The 22,090-nt window shown below is 38.7% G+C and overlaps 1 protein-coding gene across 1 annotated transcript in view; it reads left to right on the top strand.

Annotated features, from left to right (window-relative positions):
- DNAH8 (dynein axonemal heavy chain 8) overlaps nt 1-22,090 on the top strand; it is a 223,098-nt gene that overhangs the window by 140,864 nt on the left and 60,144 nt on the right. Inside the window, exons 49-54 of the mRNA XM_077754815.1 lie at nt 1,882-2,119; nt 10,743-10,885; nt 11,350-11,484; nt 12,128-12,250; nt 18,206-18,419; nt 21,009-21,118. Of these exons, the coding sequence (XP_077610941.1) occupies nt 1,882-2,119; nt 10,743-10,885; nt 11,350-11,484; nt 12,128-12,250; nt 18,206-18,419; nt 21,009-21,118 (963 nt within the window). The remainder of the gene's footprint in view (nt 1-1,881; nt 2,120-10,742; nt 10,886-11,349; nt 11,485-12,127; nt 12,251-18,205; nt 18,420-21,008; nt 21,119-22,090) is intronic.

The following is a 22,090-nucleotide window of genomic DNA, read 5'->3' as shown; positions in this document are numbered from 1 at the left end:
AAGAGTCTCGCATGGTTTGCCTCTCTCCTTCTCCCCCACTATTTCCCCCCTTCTTCCCCCCCATGGTCCTCCGTTAATTTCCTCCTAATCTTCCTATACGTGCAAACATATGGTATCTGTCCTTCTGTCCCTGACTTATTTTGCTCAGCATAATACCCTCAAGGTCCATCCATGTTGCTACACATGGCCAGATTTCATTCTTTCTCATTGCCATGTAGTATTCCATCGTACAGATAAACCACATCTTCTTGATCCATTCGTCCATTGATGGACACTTAGGCTCTTTCCATGTTTTAGCTATTGTTGAGAGTGCTGCTATGAACATTGGGGTCCATGTGCCCCTATGCATCAGCTCTCCTGTATCCCTTGGGTAAATTCCTAGCAGTGCTATTGCTGGGTCATAGGGGAGTTCTATTGTTAATTTTTTTGAGGAGCCTCCACACTGTTTTCCAGAGGAGATGCACCAAACATTCAGCTTTTCTTAACAGTCTTTGGAGAAAACAGAACTAATCATAGATTTTGAAAGGCTCTCCTGCTTCTAGGCTGTAGGTGACCTGTCAGTATCCAATCTGGTGCCTTGATTTTCTCTTAGTTTAATAAAGGATGCTGGTCAGTGAGGATGGTAGGTTAGAAGTAATTAATACATGAGGCCCAAATCAATGAATTGTTTAGCAATTACTTTAAAATGCATAACAGAAGTGTTACAATCTGAGGGCCAGACAGTGTGTGAATGAGGAAATGAAGTGAATTAATTTTGTTTTGAAAGACTGAGGATGTCTTACTGGAGATACATTTCTTTATGATGCTGGATGAAGGGTGGCACACTTCCATAAATGAGCAGGTAGCAAATATTTAGGCACATATTTGCACAACTGTCTGTCTCAACCACTGACATCCACTGTTGTATTGCAAAGACAACCAGACACAATGACTACATGAATGAGTGTGACTGTGTTTCAGTGAAACTTTATTTGCTAAGAAGGTGGCTGGTGCCTGGGGCCACAGTCTGCTGAGTCCTGCAAAAAGGTAAAGAGAAATAAAATCTCTGATGTAGGAAATTAAAATTTTTTTTAAATGTTTATTTTTGAGAGAGAGGGAGCACACACAAGCAGGGGAGGGGCAGAGAGAGGGAGACACAGAATCTGAAGCAGACCTCAGACTCTGAGCTGTCAGCACAGAGTCCAGTGCAGGGCTCAAACCCATGAACTGTGAGATCATGACCTGAGCTGAAGTCAGATGCCTAACAGACTGGGCCACCCAGGCGCCCCTGGAGTAACTAAACTTTAGATCCAGAAACTACCTTACAAAACATCTAGTCTAAATAAAAAGGAGGAGAAGGAGAAGGAAGTAAACATCTAGTTTAGGCCCTTTACTTTTCAGATCAGGAAATAAGCTCAGTGAGGCGAGTGACATGAGCTGGGGACAGAAACTACACCTTCCAGTTTCCATTTTGGCATCTTTTCTGCTAGTCCTTGCAGCCTTTTTAAACCAGGATGACCTTCCTCTAAATGCTGTTTGCTATTAGACAGTGATCAAGCAACATCCGGAGATATGTTTTTCTCTTCCCTCCTTTCTTCCTTCTTTTAAATTTATTGTCATTTAAAAATTTTTATTTCAGGGGCACCTGGGTGGGTCAGTTGGTTAAGCATCTGACTTCAGCTCAGGTTATGATCTCATGGTTTGTGGGTTTGAGTCCTGTGTTGGTCTCTATACTGACAGCTCAGAGCCTGGAACCTGCTTTGGATTCTGTGTCTCCCTCTCTCTTTGCCCCTCCCCCCCGACACTCTGTCTTTCAAAAATAAATAAATATTTTTAAACATTTTTTTATTTCCAAAATTTTAACACCAAAGTTTATTTCATTATGTTTCAAATATTTTTCAGTCTCTCACTCTACTGGAAGGTTTAATTCCCTCCAAAGAAGAAGGTGGTGTTTCTTGTGTCGAACATCTTCATAAATTATTTGTGTTTGGCCTAATGTGGAGTTTAGGAGCCCTTTTGGAATTGGACAGCAGAGAAAAGCTTGAGGCCTTTTTACGAAATCATCAAAGCAAGTTAGACTTACCAGAAATACCTAAAGGCACGAATCAGACCATGTATGAGTTTTATGTTACTGATTATGGTAAGTACTGTGACTTATACATACTTGAAATAAGATGACCTCTTTTTAAATGAGAAAAATATAAGCTTTCATAAACTCTTCAATGGGGGAATATTAAACCAATTATAAATAGCACAACTGCTAATACAATTTTTTAAAGGCATAGATGCAAAGTATAGTAGAATTTTGCATATTGACCTTGCTGGAAACTGGCAAGACACTCTTGGCTTCTTCTCCTTTTGTAGTGGCCTAAGTGAAATCTTGCATAAATAAGTTGGCAATACCTCTTGATGTACATCTTGATGCTTGAAGAGAACAGGCAGCAGTGTAGAGAATATAGATTCTTCTTGATGAAATAGTAGATCAATCCTACAACTTCCCTGTTGGAAATGTCAGAATAATTAGAGAATGAACTAAGCATATGGGGTCCTTCTTACATGTAGCAGACTCGGACAGTCCAGTGCTGTCCCCTCAGCCCCCAGCCTCCTGCGTGTGGCAGGGCCCAGCTTCCCTGTCTCTAAGAGAAATGCCCTTGAGTTTGGTGCCCTTTATCCAGAGTGTAGCTCCCAATTCTTCTTAGCTCCAGAGAAGGTAAAGCATGCCTCCTAAAAATTGTATTTACCTCTGATTTTTCCTAAAACTGCAAAGCAGCAAAAGCATTTTTTAAAGTTTAAATGTTTATTATTTCTGAGAGAGAGAGAGAGAGAGAGAGGACACAAGCAGGGAAAGGGCAGAGACAGAAGGAGACACAGAATCTGAACCAGACTCCAGGTTCCAAGCTGTCAGCACAGAGCCCGACACAGGGCTCAAACTTACAAACCATGAGATCATGACCTGAGCTAAAGTCGGACACTTAACCAACCTAGCTACCCAGGCACCCTGCATTTGTTGTTTTTGTTTTAATGCATCATCAGAACAGGAGACTGGATGGCAATAGCAGCATTTTGAAAGCAAGAAAGCAGAAAGGTAAGTGGCACTTGATTTGGCACATTGGGCAAGGTAAACTGGCAGTGGGAAGAGTTGAAAGACAATGTAGTGTATGTCACAGCATCTTCCAAGGGCTCAGGAATGGAAACTGGGGTGAAGGTAGAGGCAAAAACCAGAGGGATGCTTGTAAGTCTGTTTAAGAAAGGAGAGCACTTGTGAGCACTGGGTGTTATATGGAAACCAACTTCACAATATTAAAAAATAATAATAATAATTTAAAAAAAAAGAAACAGACCTCCAGGTCCTCTTTCCAAAATCACACTGGTGGACAATTGCACTCACCTCACACTGGCCAAAGACTGAAGAATTGGTGTTTAGAAAGTGTGAAACACAGAATTGCCTAGACTTGGAGGACACCAGACACATCTGTGAGTGGAAGAATCATGCTGAAAATAAGGATTAAGTGAAAGTTTGTGTTTTAAAGGACTTTATAAAGAGACTGAGATAAGTGAATGTTTTTCAGCTGGGCATCTTTAATCAGAATGACCAGTAATTCTATGTGTGATTAGATGCTATTAAAGATTTGGGTCCATAAAAGGGGGCTCTAACTCCAAATGCAAACCAACAATGAAATGCATCCTTAAATCTACTTATGAATTCTGTTACAATCCAGCACCAATCAAAAGATGGTTCTTTGAAAAGATCAATAAAATTGATACATCTCTTACCAGAGATATCAGGGGAAATAAAGAGAAGACATACATTACTGCTGTCCAGAATGAAAGCGGACACATCCCCACAGGCCCTGTTAACATTAAAATATAAGAAGGGAGTGCTAGCAACAATGTTTTGCAAGTACATTTGATGATGTAGATGAAAAAGATACAACCTCATTGAGAAGAAGTAGATATCCTACATATCCATTCCCAGATTCACTAAAATGTATAGTTAAAAACCTTTCTACAAAGAAAACTCCAGGCCCAGATGGGTTTACTGGTGAATTCTACCAAATACTTAAGGAAGAAATAATACCAATTGTACAAAAACTGCTTCAAAGACATAAATTGTAAGGAAGAAATATATCCCAGACCATTTTATAAAAATAATGTTATCTTGATATCAAAACCAGAGAAACACCTTATAATAAAAGTAGGCTGTAGATCAGCATGTCTTAGGAACATTGACCCACATTTCTTTCCTTTTCCTTTTTATATTTTAAGTAGTTTCCACACCGAATGTGGGGCTTGAACTCATGACCCTGAGATAAAGAGTTGTATGCTCTACCAACTGAGCCAGTCAGGAGCCCTGACACACATTTCTCAATAAATGTTTTAACAGGTTAAGTCCAATGAGCATTTATTCTATGAATGGAAGGTTGGCTGAACTCTTGAAAAAGCAATCAATTTATTTTGCCATATTAACATACTAAAAACCAAACACACCATCAGTCATCTAAATAGATGCAGCAAAAGCATTTGACTAAATTTAACCCTTTCGTGATGTAACTCTCAGTAAACTAGGAATAGGAGCTTTATCATTTTGACAAAGAGATCTACAGAAAAGATAACATTATACTTACTTATTGGTGAAACTCTGAATACTTCCTTCCCAAGATTAGGAATAGGACAGAGATGTTCTTTCTCACCACTGCCATTCAAACATTGTACGAGAGGTTCTAGTCAGTGCAGTAAGGCAATAAATAAACAGAAACATACATATAAATAAAACATCTCCAGATTAGAAAAGAACAAGTACATCTCTCTTTATTTGTAAATGATATGACCATCTGTATAGGATCCTCAAAAAAGTTATTAGAACCAGTGAATTTGTTTAGCAAGGTCATAGGATGAAAGGACAATATACAACAATAAGTTGTATTTCTATATGCTCACAACAAACAATTAAAAATTGGAATTTTAATATATTATTTAAAATATCATCTGAAACTTAAGCAACCATCAAGTTATTATAGACTGCTGTGTGCAGAAGTGTTATATACAAGCCTAATGGTAACTGCAAATCAAAAATCAGTGATAGATATGCAACGAATAAAGAGAAAGGAGTCCAAATATATCACTTAATAAAGCCAACAAGTCATGAAAGAGAAGAAAGGATCAGAGAAAAATTACAAAACAACCGTAAAACAAGTAACAAAATGGCGATAAATACATATCAATAATTACTTTGAATGTAAATGGACTAAATGCTCCAATCAAAGGAGAGAGGGTGGCAGAGTTGATAAAAAACAAACAAGACCCATCTATGCACTGCCTGCAAGAGACTCATTTTAGACCTAAAGATATCTGCAGATTGAAAATGAGGGGATGGAGAACTGTCTATCATACTAATGGACGTCAAAAGAAAGCTAGAGTAGCCATACTCATATCAGACAAACTAGATTTTATTTTTAAAAAAAATTTTTAATGTTTATTTTTGAGAGAGAGAGACAAAGCATGAGCAGAGGAGGGGCAGAGAGAGAGGGAGACACAGAATCTGAAGCAAGCTCCAGGCTATGAGCTGTCAGCACAGAACCTGACATGGGGCTCGAACTCACAGACCACAAGATCATGACCTGAGCCGAAGTCGGATGCTCAACCGACTGAGCCACCCAGGCACTCCGACAAACTAGATCTTAAACCAAAGACTGTAACAAGAGATGAAGGAGGGGAATTATATCATAGTGAAGGGGGTCTATCCATCAAGAAGATCTAAGAGTTGTAAATATTTATTCACCCAAAATGGGAGCACCCAAAGCCATAAAACGGTTTATTAACAAGCATGAAGGAACTAACTGATAATAATACAATACTAGTAGGGGACTTTAGTACTCCACAAACATTGATACACAGATCATTCAAACAGAAAGTCAACAAGAGAACAGTGGCTCTAAATGATACACTGGACTAGATGGATTTAATAGCTATATTCAAACATTGCATCCTAAAACAACAAAACACACATTCTTTTTGAGTGCACATGGAGTATTCTCCAGAATAGCCAAAAATACACTTTCAATTACTTTATCAAGCAAATGAAAGCAATCTTAATTTATTGGCTTTTTCTAGAAATTAATGTACAGTAAAAATTTAATAATGTATATGGAAGACATGTAATTAAGCATACATACAAAAGAAACACATATCGAATGTTCAGAAACAAAAGTAAAAATAAATAGCAATGATAAAACTTTGAAAAAAATAATGCACATTGCAGTTGTGGAAAGTACAATTCTTAATATATACATAGATTTACTTACTAGAAAGCCATCTCTTTAAAATTGCACAAATATGGGACCAATAAAACATTAATTTTTATGGCATATAATACTATAATCCTAGGGCAGCTTTCTGCCTACCTCCAGGACATAAAACACTTAGGTCTGTAATGTAATGAAAGGTATGCTATACTGTTTAAGAAAGATTATCTTCCTCAACTCTCATTAACCTGTAGTAATCTTACAAAAGGCTAGACAGGAAATTTCACAAAAAGAAATATTAAACTATCATTGTGCCCACTCCCTGCTGATGAAGCAGCCAAAAATGGGCTTAAAAGTAAATGTGGTGAGACACATTAATATTTTTGATGCTTTTTTATACTAAATATCATTTCTTCTATAAAAGCACTGCAATTAACCATGATTGGCAGTCTCAGCACAAGGAAAATCCTAGCAAAACGGATGGAGAGTTTCTGCTTACCTTATTTCCATGAATAAAATATTTCAGGAGATAAGAATTTATAGAAAAGAAACATTAATGGTCAATCCACTAATAGGGTGTCTCCTGGCAGCTGCTGGTAAGTCAGCCTGCCCCCATGCCTACCATCAGCTATCGAAGGACATCTCTACCCTACTCCACTCAAGCACAATAGTTGTAGCCAGAGTTTTCCTATTAATCCACTTCTACTCATTTATAGAACAGAACAAAACCATGCTTAGGAGCCATCACAACCCTATGTACAGCTATCTGCGCCCTCACACAAAATGGTATCAAAAAAATTATTGCCTTCTCTACCCCAAGTCGCCTTGGACTTATGATTGTAACAATCAGTATTAATCAACCCTGCTTTGCATTTCTACACATTTGTACACGCGCATTTTTCACAGCTGTAGTGTTTATATATTCCGGATCGATTATTCATAGCTTGAACGACGAACAAGACATCTGAAAAATAGGCGGCTTATATAAATCAATACCATTTACCACTACGTCCCTCATTGTTGGGAGCCTCGCACTCACAGGAATACCTGTGTGTGTGTGTTTGTGTGTGTTGACATCACAACAAATACCAGTTACTGATGAGAAGGCAGTTGCTGTATCTGATGTATAGTGCATGACTAGGAATAGGCCTCTCAGAATCTGTAGGGTCAGGCAGACTCCTAGTAAGGAGCCAAAATTTCATCATGCTGAAATGTTGGATGGAGCAGGGAGGTCAATGAATGATTCACTGATGATTTTGATGAGTGGGTGAGATTTTCGGATGTTGGTCATTAAATTCTTGTAGTTGAAGTACAATGATGGTTTTTCAGATAATTGGCCATGGTTAGATTCCATGTGGGAATAATGATGATGTACATTGTATTTTAAGTAGTGTTGTTGTGATTAGCCTTGTTGGTTTGTCTTCAAAGCCTTCTCCAATTTATGGTGGGTTTGGTTTAATTGTGGCTGGTGGTTTTGGTTATAGAATTGTATTGAATTTTGGGGGGTCTTTTTTAGGTCTAATGGCCTTTTTAGTATGTCCCCATACTATATTTATTTCTTTGTACCTCTTCCTTGTGAGGAAAGCAGGCCCGTTTTAAAGGAGTGTGGCTCTCCTGGAGGTAGAGGCAGGGAACAGGGTCCTCTGCCCTCTGCACATTTCTGGACTCACTGGGTTTCTCAGGCCTCCAGCTCTGGGCCACCTCTGGCCTGGCTTCCCATCCCCATCCATCTTAGCCTCCTTCCAGCGGCTGCAAGGGGAAGACACTCTGCTTAGAAAACCACACCCAGCCCTCATTTCTGTTCCACTGGTGTCGTGATTTGCGTCTGTTGCATTGAAACTGGAAAGCAATATATCAATTGCTTTCCAATTTTTGTTCCCTCCCCCTACCTACACCCCCAACACACACAAAAACAAATAATCCAGTTCAAAAATGGGCAGAAGACATGAACAGACACTTCTCCAAAGAAGACATATAGATTGCTAACAGATACCTGAAAAGATGCTCAACATCACTGATCATCAGGGAAATATAAATCAGAACTACAATTAGATATCACCTCACACCTATCAGAATGGCTAAAATCAACAACACAAGAAACAACAGATGTTGGTGAGGTTGTGGAGAAAAGGGAAACCTCTTGCACTCTTGATAGGAATGTAAACTAGTGTAGCCACTGTGGAAAATAGTATGGAAGTTTCTCAAAAATTTTAAAACAGAACTATCCTATGATCCAGCAATCGTACTACTGGGTATTTACTCTCAAAATATAAAAACGCTAATTCAAAGGGATACATGCAACTCTGTGTTTATTGCAGCATTATTTATTTATTTATTTATGAATATAATTTATTGTCAAATTGGCTTACAAACAATATCCAGTGCTCATCCCAACAAGTGCCCTCCTCAATGTCCATCACCCATTTCCCTCTTTCCCACCACCCCCACCCACCTTTAGTTTGTTATCTGTATTTAATAGTCTCTTGTGGTTTGCCTCCCTCCCTCTTTGTTTGTATCTATTTTTCCTCCCTTCCCTTCCCCCATGGTCTTCTGTTCAGTGTCTCAGGATCCACATATGAGTGAAAACATATTATATCTGTCCTTCTTTGACTGACATATTTCATTCAGCATAATACTTTCCAGTTCCATCCATGTTGCTGCAAATGGCATGATTTTATTCTTTCTCATTGCCAAGTAGTATTCCATTGTATATATAAACCATATCTTCTTTATCCATTCATCAGTTTATGGACATTTGGGCTTTCCATAATTTGGCTATTGTTGAAAGTGCTATTGCAGAATTATTTATAATAAATGATGGAAGCAGCCCGTGTGTTCATTGACAGATGAATGGATAAAGAAGATATGGTATATAGATACACAATGGAATATTATTCAGCCATAAAAAGGAATGAAATCTTGCCATTTGCAATGACACAGATAGAACTAGACAGTATAATGCTAAGCAAAATAAGTTAGAGAAAGACAATTACCATATAATTTCACTCATGCATGGAATTTAAGAAACAAAACAAATGAGTAGATGGGGAAAAAGAGAAAGACAAACCAAGAAACAGACTCTTAACTGTAGAGAATAAACTGATGGTTACCAGAGGGGAGATGGATGGGGGGATGGGTGAAACATATGGTGGGGATTAAGGAGTGCACTTGTCATGATGAGCACTGGGTGATGTCTGGAACTGTGGAATCACTATATTGTACACCAGAAACTAACATAACACTCTATGTCAATTATACTGGAATTAAAATTTTAAAAATTTTAAAAAATGTATCTGATTCAATCCAGAAAACATAAAGGACTGTTACAATTCCATAATAAGGGGCAGACAGCCAAGCCAAATTTTTAAAAATGGGCACTATAATTAAATAGATGCTTCACCAATGAAGACTTTTTAATGGTGAAAAAAGCACATGAAAAGATATTCAACATCAGTGGTTACTGAGCAAATGCAAACCGAAACTAGAATGGGCTATGATTACACAGCCACTATAATGACTACCATGAAAAGATTGGTAATACCAAATATCAGCAAGAGTGTGGAATAACCAGGACTCTCATATAGTACTCAATGGGATAGCCACTTTGGAAAACGTTTTTCAGTGTCTTAAAAGTTAAACCTATACTTACCATATGACTTGATATTTTGCAAGGAAATTTGAGATTGAGGTTATTCCTCCAGTGATGAATATTTTCTTTGCTACTGTCAAATGTGTGCTCCTCTGCTCTGTTTTCATGCATACTGTGTACACAGTAGCTTTTTTGGTACAGCCCTGAATCATAATATATATTTCTAAAGACATTTAAAATGCCAGTTGAAATGAAAAGTGCCATACAATGCAAGTAATTTAATTTAAATACCAACAATGTGAAGATCTCTGACTCAGTTCACCTAGCCAATGGTGATTATAAGGCTTTGTAGATTGTAAGGCACGTTCCAGATATGCTAACATGTAAATACAATTTTTTTTAGAATTGAAGAAATGTGGTAATAATAATTATTATACCAATAATATGAGTCAGTAAATTACTGGTTATATAATATCAGTTAATAAATTAGTAGTTACTTTAAGTCAATAAGCCTGAGCACTTTATTAATTAGTTTTAGGGCTAGGTTCGTTTTTCCCATTTCTCATGGCAAACATTCTACATCTACCAACCCCTTTTTGGTCTTTCCCATCCTTTCAGTTAATGAGGGTTCCCTACTAGATACTAAACATGTCATTGGCTTTACCAGTAGCCAGTTCTAATTCCATTTCAGGCCAGATCTCTCCAGATGAGTGATTTAGAAATTTAAAAACTGACTTTACAAAGAGGCGAAACAACTTTAAGTGATCAAATGCCATATATATTAGATAAGCAGATATGTTAATATATTTTTGGAAAATGTTTTAAGTGTCCATATGATTCTGTTGGATGTTTATGACATTTGCAATTTTATATTGGGAGATACTTTTCAAAGAGTGCAGTTTTATTAAGATGAATTTTTACTTACTGTTTAGGTGATTGGGAGCACTGGAATAAGAAACTGCAGCCATATTATTATCCAACTGATAGTATTCCAGAATATTCATCAATTTTGGTTCCAAATGTTGACAATATTAGAACAAATTTTTTGATAGACACCATTGCAAAACAATATAAAGTAAGTTCGATGGTTTCTTAGCTGATCACAAACCTGTATGAAACACATCCCTTTTCACATGCTACAGATAGAAAAATTAAATTCCAGCACAAGGGGCCAGAAGCAGTGTCATTTAAGAGAAACATGTTTGGTGAATGACCCCCAGGATATACCCCAACTGAGCTGCTGACTTCTGGCTTGCTAAGTTTGGAAACTGTCATGTGCTCACAAAGTCCCTCATTCTCCCATGGTCACGTGAATATTTACCCATACTTCTTTCCAGCACAGTTATATAGTACACATTTCACATTTAAATCTTTAATGTGAAATAAATAAATCTAGGATTTATTTGGATGTGGCTCTAATTCTAAAGAGTAATTAAAAATTAGTCATATGAATTTTTAGAACGAAAAATGGCTTCTAGAACCATAAGATATTTAAAATCAAACACAACCCCTTTCACCACGATTATTCTATTATTGCAGGCTGTTTTGCTCACGGGAGAGCAGGGGACTGCAAAAACTGTAATGATTAAGGCCTACTTGAAAAAATATGATCCTGAAGTACAGTTATCCAAAAGTCTGAACTTTTCATCTGCCACAGAACCAATCATGTTTCAGGTAAAACCCATCATTTGCTGAGGTAATCAACATCTTAAGTGTTTCGAGTGGTGGTTACAATAAAATGTGTTTGCATATAAAAGCTGGTGTGTGTGTATGTGTGTGTAGGAAATGGGGCTACACCTGGCATTCAGCTACTGGCTTTCCTAAGGCTAAGATGAAAACCAAAGCCAAATAGCATATTTTGATCTAATATTGAGGCTGAAGCTGAACTTTGTGCATAAAATCAATGATTAACATTCTAATAACTTATTTTTTTGAAATTTTGCAATGTCTATTTTTTTAGTTTATTTATTTTGAGAGAGAAACAGAGGAGGGGGAGGGAGAGAGAGCATGCATGTGCATGTGAGTGGGGGAGGGGCAGAGAGACAGGGAGACAGAGAATCCCAAGCAGGTTCTGTGCAGTCTGCGCAGAACTCCATGTGGGGCTCCATCTCACAAACCATGAGATCACGACCTGAGCCGAAGCCAACAGTCTGATGCTCAACCAACTGAGCCACCCAGAAGCCCCTATGATATCTATTTTAGTAATGATATTTATGCATATTAAGTAATTCAATTCTACTCTGAGAGACATGCTCAGCATTTTTAGGAATATGGGTTGAAATGTTAACACTTAAGACAAGCCATTTCCTCTTTCCAGAGAACCATTGAAAGCTATGTGGATAAGCGAATGGGAAGCACATATGGGCCACCAGGAGGCAGAAAAATGACTGTATTTATTGATGATATTAATATGCCGGTGATTAATGAATGGGGAGATCAGGTATGACTAAAATATCTCCTATAGATGGTAATTAATCAATATTTTTAGTTATATATAAAAAGTGTCAATAGACTTCATCTTATTAAGCCTCCCTAGTAGCAGTTCTGTCTTGTTTGACTTCTCTGGTATAACTGACATTCTCCCTTCTTGAGGTCCCTGTGGGCTTTTCAGCAATATGCCTGCCTGTTTCTCTGGCTTCCTGATTTTAGTGACCTTTCTGGCTCCTCTCTTCCTTTCCCCAGGGTTTTATTCTTGCTCTGTTACCTCTTATTCTACATACTCCCTCCAAGGAATACCTGATTTAGAAAATGCCTTTTTTTCCCCTTTTAACTCTGCCATGCACGTGTCCCCTTTGTGATCATCTGTCAACCCGAGTCATTCCCCATCAGAGAATCTCACTGATGCTGTCAGGGTTCTGCATGTTCCTTGTGGGATTCTCAGTGCCTCCCTCCCACCATTGCCCGCTGCCTCATCATTTACATCTACCTGGAGCCTACCAGCACCCATCCCATCCGGCCTTTTATCTGGGTTCACCTCAGATACTTCCAGGAGGTCCAGATTCCCAGGTCTGTGCTCACCCAGAGACTATCCCTCAAATACCTCTGTACAACCCTTCTCTGACCTCACTTCCTACTTTTCACACTCCTGAAACCTTTCATTAAAAAAAATTATTAAATGTTTGTTTATTATTGAGAGAGAGCATAATGTGCATACGTGAGTGGGGGAGGGGGAGGGGGAGACAGAGGATTCGAAGTGGGCTCTCCTGTGACAGCAGAGAATCCAATGTGGGGCTCGATCCCATGAACCATGAGATCGTGACCTGAGCTGAAGTCAGATGCTTAACTGACTGAGTCACCCAGGTGCCCCCCGAAACATTTCTCTGTGCTCCTAGAAGCNTCCAATGTGGGGCTCGATCCCATGAACCATGAGATCGTGACCTGAGCTGAAGTCAGACGCTTAACTGACTGAGTCACCCAGGTGCCCCCCGAAACATTTCTTTGTGCTCCTAGAAGTCACAGTTCATTGACCGAATTCTTGTAAACTCAACCTCTCTGAACTTTTCCTTTACCTTCTTACTCTAATGGAAACCTGGGAGGCTGCTTTCCTCAGTCAAGTTGAGCCCCTGGACCGGGAGGTGGGGAGATGTCCTCCCTGCTTCTTGCTGTCCCTGTGGGCGGATCTGTCCACCTCATGCTTCCCTTGTTGCTGTCACCTCAGACCCTCAGACAACACCCTGAAGATTTCCCTTCCTGGACCACTGTTACTCTCCCTCTCACTAGGGCCAGCATCATGTGTGTGGAAACTGAGCTGACACAGTGACTCACACTGCACGTGGCTTAATGCTCTGTAGCCACCAGTATGAATTTCTTAATAATTACTTTTGAACAAAGAACCTTACATTTTCATTTTGCCCCAAGCCCTACAAATTATGCAGCCTGCTTGTTATAAGTCTGAGTGATGCCAATACCAACATATGTGATCTTGCCCTCTTAGTTTCTCCCGTGATGATTGTGTCTTCTACCCTGTGTGAATTAGGCATTCAGGCAGTCATACCTAAACCTTGTCATTATCAAGAGCTGTGATCCCTTCATTATCTCGGTTTCAAGCATTTTGTTCTCTGATTACCATGTCCACTCTTTGTAGCCTATCCCCTCCACTTCCCAGATTCAATATAGAGCTACCATGATCCACAGTGCCCGCCATCATTTTCTCTCATTTCCTCACTTCCTTCCTTTCCTAGCTGAAATTCCAGGACCCATCATTATAATCACTGTAGCATACACTCTCTACTCACCTGTAAAAGCTTTAACCCCATTAAAGCCTTGTTGAAACTCTGCCTGCTCTCCACCCATCTGCACCTATGCAGCTAAACTTGGCTGGAGAAAACCACACAATTCCGGCTTCATTTTAAAGTCATCATCATGGGGGCACTTGAGTGGCTCAGTCAGTTTAACATCTGACTCTTGATTTCAGCTCAGGTCATGATCTCCTGGTTTGTGGGATTGAGCCAAGCATTGGGCTTTGTGCTAACAGAGACTGTTTGGGATTCTCTTTCTCTCTCCCTCTCTCCTTGCCCTTTCCCTTCTCCCTCTCTCTCTGTCTCTGTCTCTGTCTCTCTCTCTCTCACACACACACAAATAAATAAATAAACTTAAATCATCATCATGGACCTCAGCTTCCATTCAGGCTGCTTCTCTGTGAGATGACTATTTCATTTTCTTGGACCTCTAATTCCTCCATTTCCTTAACATTTGCTGAGCACAGATGTATTGCAGCTTTCTTCCAATTTCCTGAGAAGATTGACTTTTTCCTTGTGTTTGTTTACTATCCATACACTGTGCTCAATTTCTGTGTTCTGAAGGTTACCCTAGACAGTATATCCTGCATACACAGATAATGAAAACTAAAGATAAACACTTTATTCCTATCTTATATATCCAATGACCTTAGAACACTTTAATTTCCTTTATCTTTCTCCTATCATTTTATTGTCGATTTGTATTTTAAGTCTCCCTCTCTTCTTAAAAAAAAAACAAAACATTTTTTTACATTTATTCATTTTTGAGAGGCAGAGAGAGAGAGCATGAGCAGGGGAGGGGCAGAGAGAGAGAGGGAGACACAGAATCTGAAGCAGGCTCCGGGCTCTGAGCTGCCAGTACAGAGCCCAATGCGGAGCTCGAACTCATGAACCATGAGATCATAACCTGAGCTGAAGTCGGACACTTAACCGACTATGTGAGCTACCCAGGTGTCCCTCTCTCTTTTTTTTTAATAATCCCACAAGACATTATTTTTACTTTTTTATATATTCACTCTTCCTTTGCATTACTGGCACATTTACCACTTTCTTTGCTCTTTATTTATTCTTCCTTCTTAGGCCTGTGTATGGTATATTCCTTCTGCTTTTAGAATCTACTTTAGAGAGGATCTTTTAATGACTAATTCTTTGTCTGCAGATGTCATTTCATCTTCTTTACTTGAAAGACATTGTTGCTGGGTGTGAAACTCTAGATTGGCAGTTATTTTTTTTTCATCATGTTGAATATATTCTTCCCATTTTCTGTTTTTCTTTTGCTGTTGAGACGTCAGCTACCCCTTAATCATGGCATGTCTAAACTTAATCTGCCTTTTCTTCACTTGCTGCTTTTAAGACTTTCTCTTTGCTTTACTTTTCTATAATTTCTTCTTTAAAAATGATGTTCCTTGGTGTATATTTATTTGTACTTATTTGCTTGGGACTCACTGGACCAACTCATGAATCTGTGGTTTGGTATCTTTCATCAGTTCAACAAAAGTCCCAGTCCTTATATCTTCAAAAATCACTTCTGTCCCCCTTTATTTCCCTTCTTCTCAGGGTCCTATTGTATATCAGACTTTCTTCTATGCTTTGTATGTTTCTCTTTCTCTTTTGTACACCCCAGACTTTTCTCTCTCCAATGCTTGTGGTCTCTCTCCAATGCTTGTGGTCTAGATAATTTCTCCTCTTCTGTCTTCCACCTAGCCAATTTTCCTCTCTGCTTTGTCTAATCTGCTGTCAAATTCATCCACTGAGTTTTAATTTCAACTACTGTTTCTTTTCTCTTTCATATATGTTGTCATGAGCATAGTTGTTTAAAAGTATGTGTCTGTTAATTTCAGCATCTGAAGTCTATGTGGTCCTATTTCTGCTCTTTGTTGTTTTAATAGTTCTTGGGTGTGTTGAACAAGTCTTATTTTCTGTAAGTAAATTTGACTACTTGCTAGATCATTACCCTTGAAAAATTATCTGTGACTGTGTTTTGAAGCCTAAGCTGGATGATATGCTTTCATCCAGACAGGTTTTGAGTTTTCTTCTGCCAGATCCTTAAGCGCTTATTCAGTCAGGATCACCTCCAAGCAAGGCTAAGATTGGAAAGTTTCTGGTCCACTTAGGCTATGCATACGGAGGATGCGAATCTGTGCAAGTGTCATCCTCAGGCCACAGCTTCCTAGGGAAGTCTCTTATTTTTCTTTTTTCTTTCCCTTTTTCTCCCCCATTCAGTACAGATCCAAGACAGACTTCTCAGCAGAAGGTGAGAGAGTAAGCTGAAGAGCTCTTGAATTTCAGACTTACTTAACCAATTAGGGATGTCTACTTGGATCTCAAACTTAACATGTCCAAAACCAAATTCCTGTTCCTTCCTAAATCTGCTCCTGCAACATTCCTCTCCATCTCAAGAAATGGAAACTCCACATTCAATCTGTTAGGGAATCATGTGTGCTCTATCTTCAAGCTATAGCTAAGATTTTACCACTACTGGTTACCTTCATTGCTAATACCTATTGCAAGTCACCATCTCTCTTCCCTATCATTACAAATGCTTTCTCATTGTCTCCCCATTTTCTTTGCCCTTCTCAATCTATTCTAACATCAGTACCCAATTAAAACATGGATCATGTCATGACACAGTTCTCTGGTCAAAATCCTCCCATGAGACTTGTAGAATATAAATGCCAAAATCCTTACCATGACCCAAAGACCCCACATTAATTGATTCACCTTCCCATGATTCTTTCCCAAACACATTTATTGGTCCTTGTAGATACTAGGTATAATGTTCACCCAGAGCCTCTATGTTTACTCTTTTCTCCTCTCAGAATATTCTTTCTCTAGATAGCTAAATGGTTTGCTGTCTCACCTCCTTCAGGCAATGAGGTTATATTTCTTTGGTTGTATGTCATGTGAGGTGAATCCTCCCTTGCTCTCCATATTCAGTTGCACCCTGAAACACTGCCTATTTCCTTTCTCTGCTTTATTTTCCTCCAAAAACTCATACCATTTTATTTGCATACGTATATACATACTAGCATACATGTATATATATATTTTTCTCCTACCACTAGAATGTACACTCCATGAAGACAGGAATTTTTGTCTACACTACAACAGTCATACACACAGTAGTCATTAACATAGTCGTTAACACAATCAACGCAGTGTTGAATGAAAGAACGTCATATTTGAGGTGCTTGCATTGTCATCCACTCAGAGATACCTAATAGGAATTTGCGTATACAGGCATGGAACTTAGAAGGAAATGTGAAGCTAGTTACAGAGTTGAGATTCTTTAGGGTATAGGGTGGATATGACATCCCCTAAAATAGAAGAGAAAAAGCCAATGATGGAACTCTGTAGAATAGTTGCATGAGAGGGATTGGTGGAGAAAGAGTGACAGGAGGTATCCAGGGTCACAGGTAAACCTGTGAAAGAATTGCGCCTCTGAAACTGACAGAGGAAAAATTTTCAATAAGGAAGAAGTGTTAGCAGTGTTAGAGTCTGCAAGAAAGGAAGATAAGGACATAAAATCTAAACCCAAAACATTCAGTCAAATTCAAGAGTCAGGAATAAAACTATCCCACATTCTGATTTAAAGTATTGGAAATGTTGATACTTGTAACTCCAACTGCTGTTGTAATTGTACCAAATATTTTGTAACATGCCTCTTCAGATTTCTTTGGAGATCCATTTTATCAAGGTGGTGAAGGGTACACTCAACTTGTTCCAGATGTTTAGCTTATGGTTTCATTCATGAGTGGTAGCATTTAAATATGTTTTTAAAGTTTATTTATTTATTTTGAGAGAGACAGAGACAGCACAAGTGGAGGAGGGCCAGAGGGAGAAGGAGAGAAAGAGAATCCCAAGCAGGTTCCCCTCTGTCAGCACAGAGCCCTATGTGGGGCTTGAACCCACAAAGCTATGAGATCATGACCTGAGTTGAAACCAAGAGTTGGACACTTAACAGACTGAACCATCCAGGTGCCCCCATGAGTGGTAGCATTTACATCAAATTACCTTGCTGGTGACTATCAACATTCACAAGCACTTCATTGATTAGAATTGACTATTTTCTTCTAATTTCATGTGTACTATTTTGTAGGAGCCATGCAGGAATACAATAGTGATATGTTACTAAAGTATCACTGTAAACATTTCAGGTAACCAATGAGATCGTGAGACAAATGATGGAAATGGAAGGAATGTATAGCTTGGATAAGCCTGGAGACTTCACTACTATTGTCGATGTGCAGCTCATAGCAGCAATGATCCACCCTGGAGGTGGTCGAAATGATATTCCACAACGTTTAAAACGACAGTTTACTGTGTTTAATTGCACATTGCCTTCGAATGCTTCAATAGACAAAATTTTTGGTATGACTATTCTTGGTGTTACATTTTTTTTTTACCATATTACATAATGGACATAAGCCATGCAAACCCTTATTTAAGAGATAAAAGGCTCTGTCTGAAGTAGGGGTTAAGTATCTGAAATTGAGAACTGAATACCAGGAAAGGGACTAAATATTAAGAAGACTCATGTTTATAGCCTATTCTAAGACTCAGGAATATTTAGAAATAACCTTGTTGAAGTTTGGATTTTAAAGTAAGCAAACATTTGTGTTTTAGTTTTCATGACACGATTAATCAGAGAAATTTGGGCGAATGAATGACAGCACACGTATTATAGGATAACAATGTAATATATAAAGCTATATGTAGCACTTTGATATGTTAATTAAGTGGGATTTTTAATAACAAATTTGGGCTCATATAAACTTTCATTAAAATTTTTATATATAAAGACATATAAAAGAAACTGACCCATGTATATGTGGACATTAGTTGGCTTAGTAGGTATTGTAGATTAGAGGAAAAGGGCTGATTTTTAGTAAATAGTACTGGGATTTTAGTAATTGATATGTGAAAATAATTGAAAATTAACCCCTACCTCACATCAATTATAAAATCAATACAGATGGGTTAAATATCTAAATATAGAAAGTAAAGCTATAAAATGTTTGGAAGAAAATATGGGAAAATATCTGAATGACACCTGGGTAGGAAAAAACTTTTTATTTGTTTGTTTGTTTGTTTAAAGCTTATTTATTTTAAGAGAGAGAGAGGGGGAAAAAAACATGAGCAGAGGAGGGTCAGAGAGAATGGAAGACAGAGAGAATCCCAAGCAGGTTCCATGCTGTCAACACAGAGCCTGAAGCAGGGCTTGCTCTCATGACCTGAGCTAAAATCAAGAGTCAGACACTTAACCCATTGAGTCACCCAGGTGCCCCTGGAAAGAGCTTTTAAAATGAGACTCACAAAGCATAAGCCATAAAGAGAGATGACAAGTTTGACTAAATTAAAATTAAGAACTTTTTTTTATCTAGAAGGCAATATTTAAGCATGAAAAGACAAGCCCCAAAGTGGAAGAAAAAATTTCAACATGTAATAAAATGTAAAAGTTAGTAATCTGCATAGATTAATCTGAAAAAGAAATCCTGTGAATTAATCAGAGAAAAGCAATCATCCTAATAGAAAAATGGACAAAAAACCAAGCACTTTAAGAAGAGGAAAACAAATGGCCAATAAACAAGTGTGAAGATGAAAGACATTAGTATTCAGGAAAATGCAAATTTAAAACACCAAGGAGGGGTGCCTTGGTTGGCTCAGTTGGTTAAGCATTGGACTCCCTTTTGGCCCAAGTCATGATATAACGATTTGTGGAATCAAGCAGTGTATTGTGCTCAATGTTGACAGGGTGATGTCTGCTTGGGATTCTCTCCTTCCCTCTCTCTTTGCCCATCCCATGCCCATGCATGCATGCTCTAGATAGATAGATAGATAGATAGATAGATAGATAGATAGATAGATAGGTAGGTAGATAGATAAATGATAGATGATAGAGAGAGAGAGAGAGAGATAGATAGACAGATAAATAGGACACCAAGGAAATACCATTTTATACCCACTTGATTTGCAAAAATGAAAAATCCTGACAAAATCAGGCATTGGGGAGAATGTGCAGGAACTGAGACACTCACCTCCTACTGGTGGGTATATGAATTGTGACAGGCCCTGTGGATAATAACTGGACCTCATTACCGGTAAAGCAGAATGTGTGGACACCCACCCTTCATTTTGAGGCATATGACAGTTTATCATTTGTTTCCTCTATGATTTGCACTTTCTGAGTTTCATTTAAGAAGTCCTTTCCTATCCAGAGGTCATGCAGATATTGTGTGTTTTCTTCCAAACATTACAGTTTTGCTGCCTTCCATATTTAAACCCTTAACCCATCGTTACTTGATTTGGCACATGTGTGCCACAAGACATCCAAGAATGCTTATAGAACAATGTTCATGATTGGCCAAAACCTTGAGACAACCAAGTGTTTATTGACGGTAAAAGTGGATCCACGCATGGCAGTCTAGGCACACAGCCTAATGCCATTATGCAGCAATGAATATGAACAAACACAGCTACGTGCTTCAATGTGGCTGAAGCCCAGAAATGGGTTGAGCAAAAGAAGCAAATCCCACCAAGGAATATATGATATGAGTTTATCAAATTAAATTTCAAAGTTGAAGTTACAGAAAAGGCTAAGGATCAAACCCGTAAGTGGGCAACGCTGTAAAGAAAAGCAAGTCACGGCATCTTGCTCGGTGAGAGTAGTGACTGCCTCTGGGGGAAGGATGGGGCTATGGGCAGCGACAGGCAGACAGGGGCTTCTACGGTACTGGGGCAAGGTTGTGTTTCTCAGTCTGGTGGTCCGCGTGGGAGTGCTTATTCGTTACACTGTCTTATACACCCTCCAACATGATGAATACTGAAAACTAAACATGGAAAGAGAAATGCTTAACATCACCCAGCCTAGTCGATCTTGTACTGATTTATCACTGGGATAAACATGTACCTTGTAATCTTTCAGTAAGCTTGTGCCTTCAATCTTGTTTTATTTTCCAGGACTTATTGGCTGCGGGTACTTTGATCCTTGCAGAAAGTTCAAACCTGAAATATGTGAGATGATTGGAAATTTAGTTTCAGCAGGCAGAGTGCTGTGGCAGTGGACTAAGGTACAGAAGTGGCGTCGTCTGTAATAACAGAAAGTCAACTATTATTCGACCTGTTCTCACCTTGTGGCCCATGAACTTATCATCATATCATGGAGTAGTGGGTTTTCTGTTTTCTTTTCTTTTTGTTTTTTTTCAGCAAAGACAAATTAGGTGCTCAAACAGATTTACAACACCTTTCCTTCCAGGGAGCAAATATTCTGAGTGGATGATGCTTTCCATATGTATGAGATATTACTATAAACCATACACGATATCCAAGATAAAGTAGAATTTTGCTAAAATGAGGATACTGCTTTTCTGCTTGTTACTCTGATTTGTATGTCAGACACTCACATATTTCCTGACTGACTGAATACATGGATTTCCAGATTTTTTTTTAGCTACCCGAGACTTAAAATCTAACTTGTGTGAGTCTTGAGATGGAGTGGGAATTAGTAAATGGATGGAAGGCACTCAACAAAGTAGACTAGATTTTAAGACACAGGGTCAGTGCCTTAAGTAAAGCCCAGCAAATGTAGAGCTGTCACCAAGAAGGCTTAAAGCAGACTCGTGAAAAAACAATGATGTGTAGGTCTGAGGTAAAAACAAGGAGGAGGTATATGCCAAAAACATTCATTAGGCCAATTACACACATCTGGGAGGAAGCTTATATCCTGGAGAAATCTGGAGGGTGCCAGCCTCTCAGATTCCTGGGTGGACGAGGGGGGTGGGATTTCTAGATACAAAATTATCAGGGGCACCTGGGTGGCTCAGTTAGTTGACCATCAGACTTCAGTTCAGATGGTGATCTTGCGGTTCATGAGTTCGATCCCACATCGGGCTTGCTGTTTTCAGCACGGAGCCCACTTCGGATCTTCTGTCTCCTTCTCTCTCTGCCTCTCTCTCTCTCTCTCTCCCTCCCTCCAAAAGAAATAAACATTTTTAAAAAAAAGAATTATCAGAAGAGGAATTGGGTGTTTCTTATGAAATGTT

This window comes from Crocuta crocuta, unplaced genomic scaffold, assembly GCF_008692635.1.
Source record: "Crocuta crocuta isolate KB4526 unplaced genomic scaffold, BGI_CrCroc_1.0 scaffold132, whole genome shotgun sequence".
Classification (NCBI taxonomy): Eukaryota; Metazoa; Chordata; class Mammalia; order Carnivora; family Hyaenidae; genus Crocuta; species Crocuta crocuta.
Note: the sequence above shows the minus strand (reverse complement) of the source record. Positions and strands in the feature narration are given on the sequence as shown.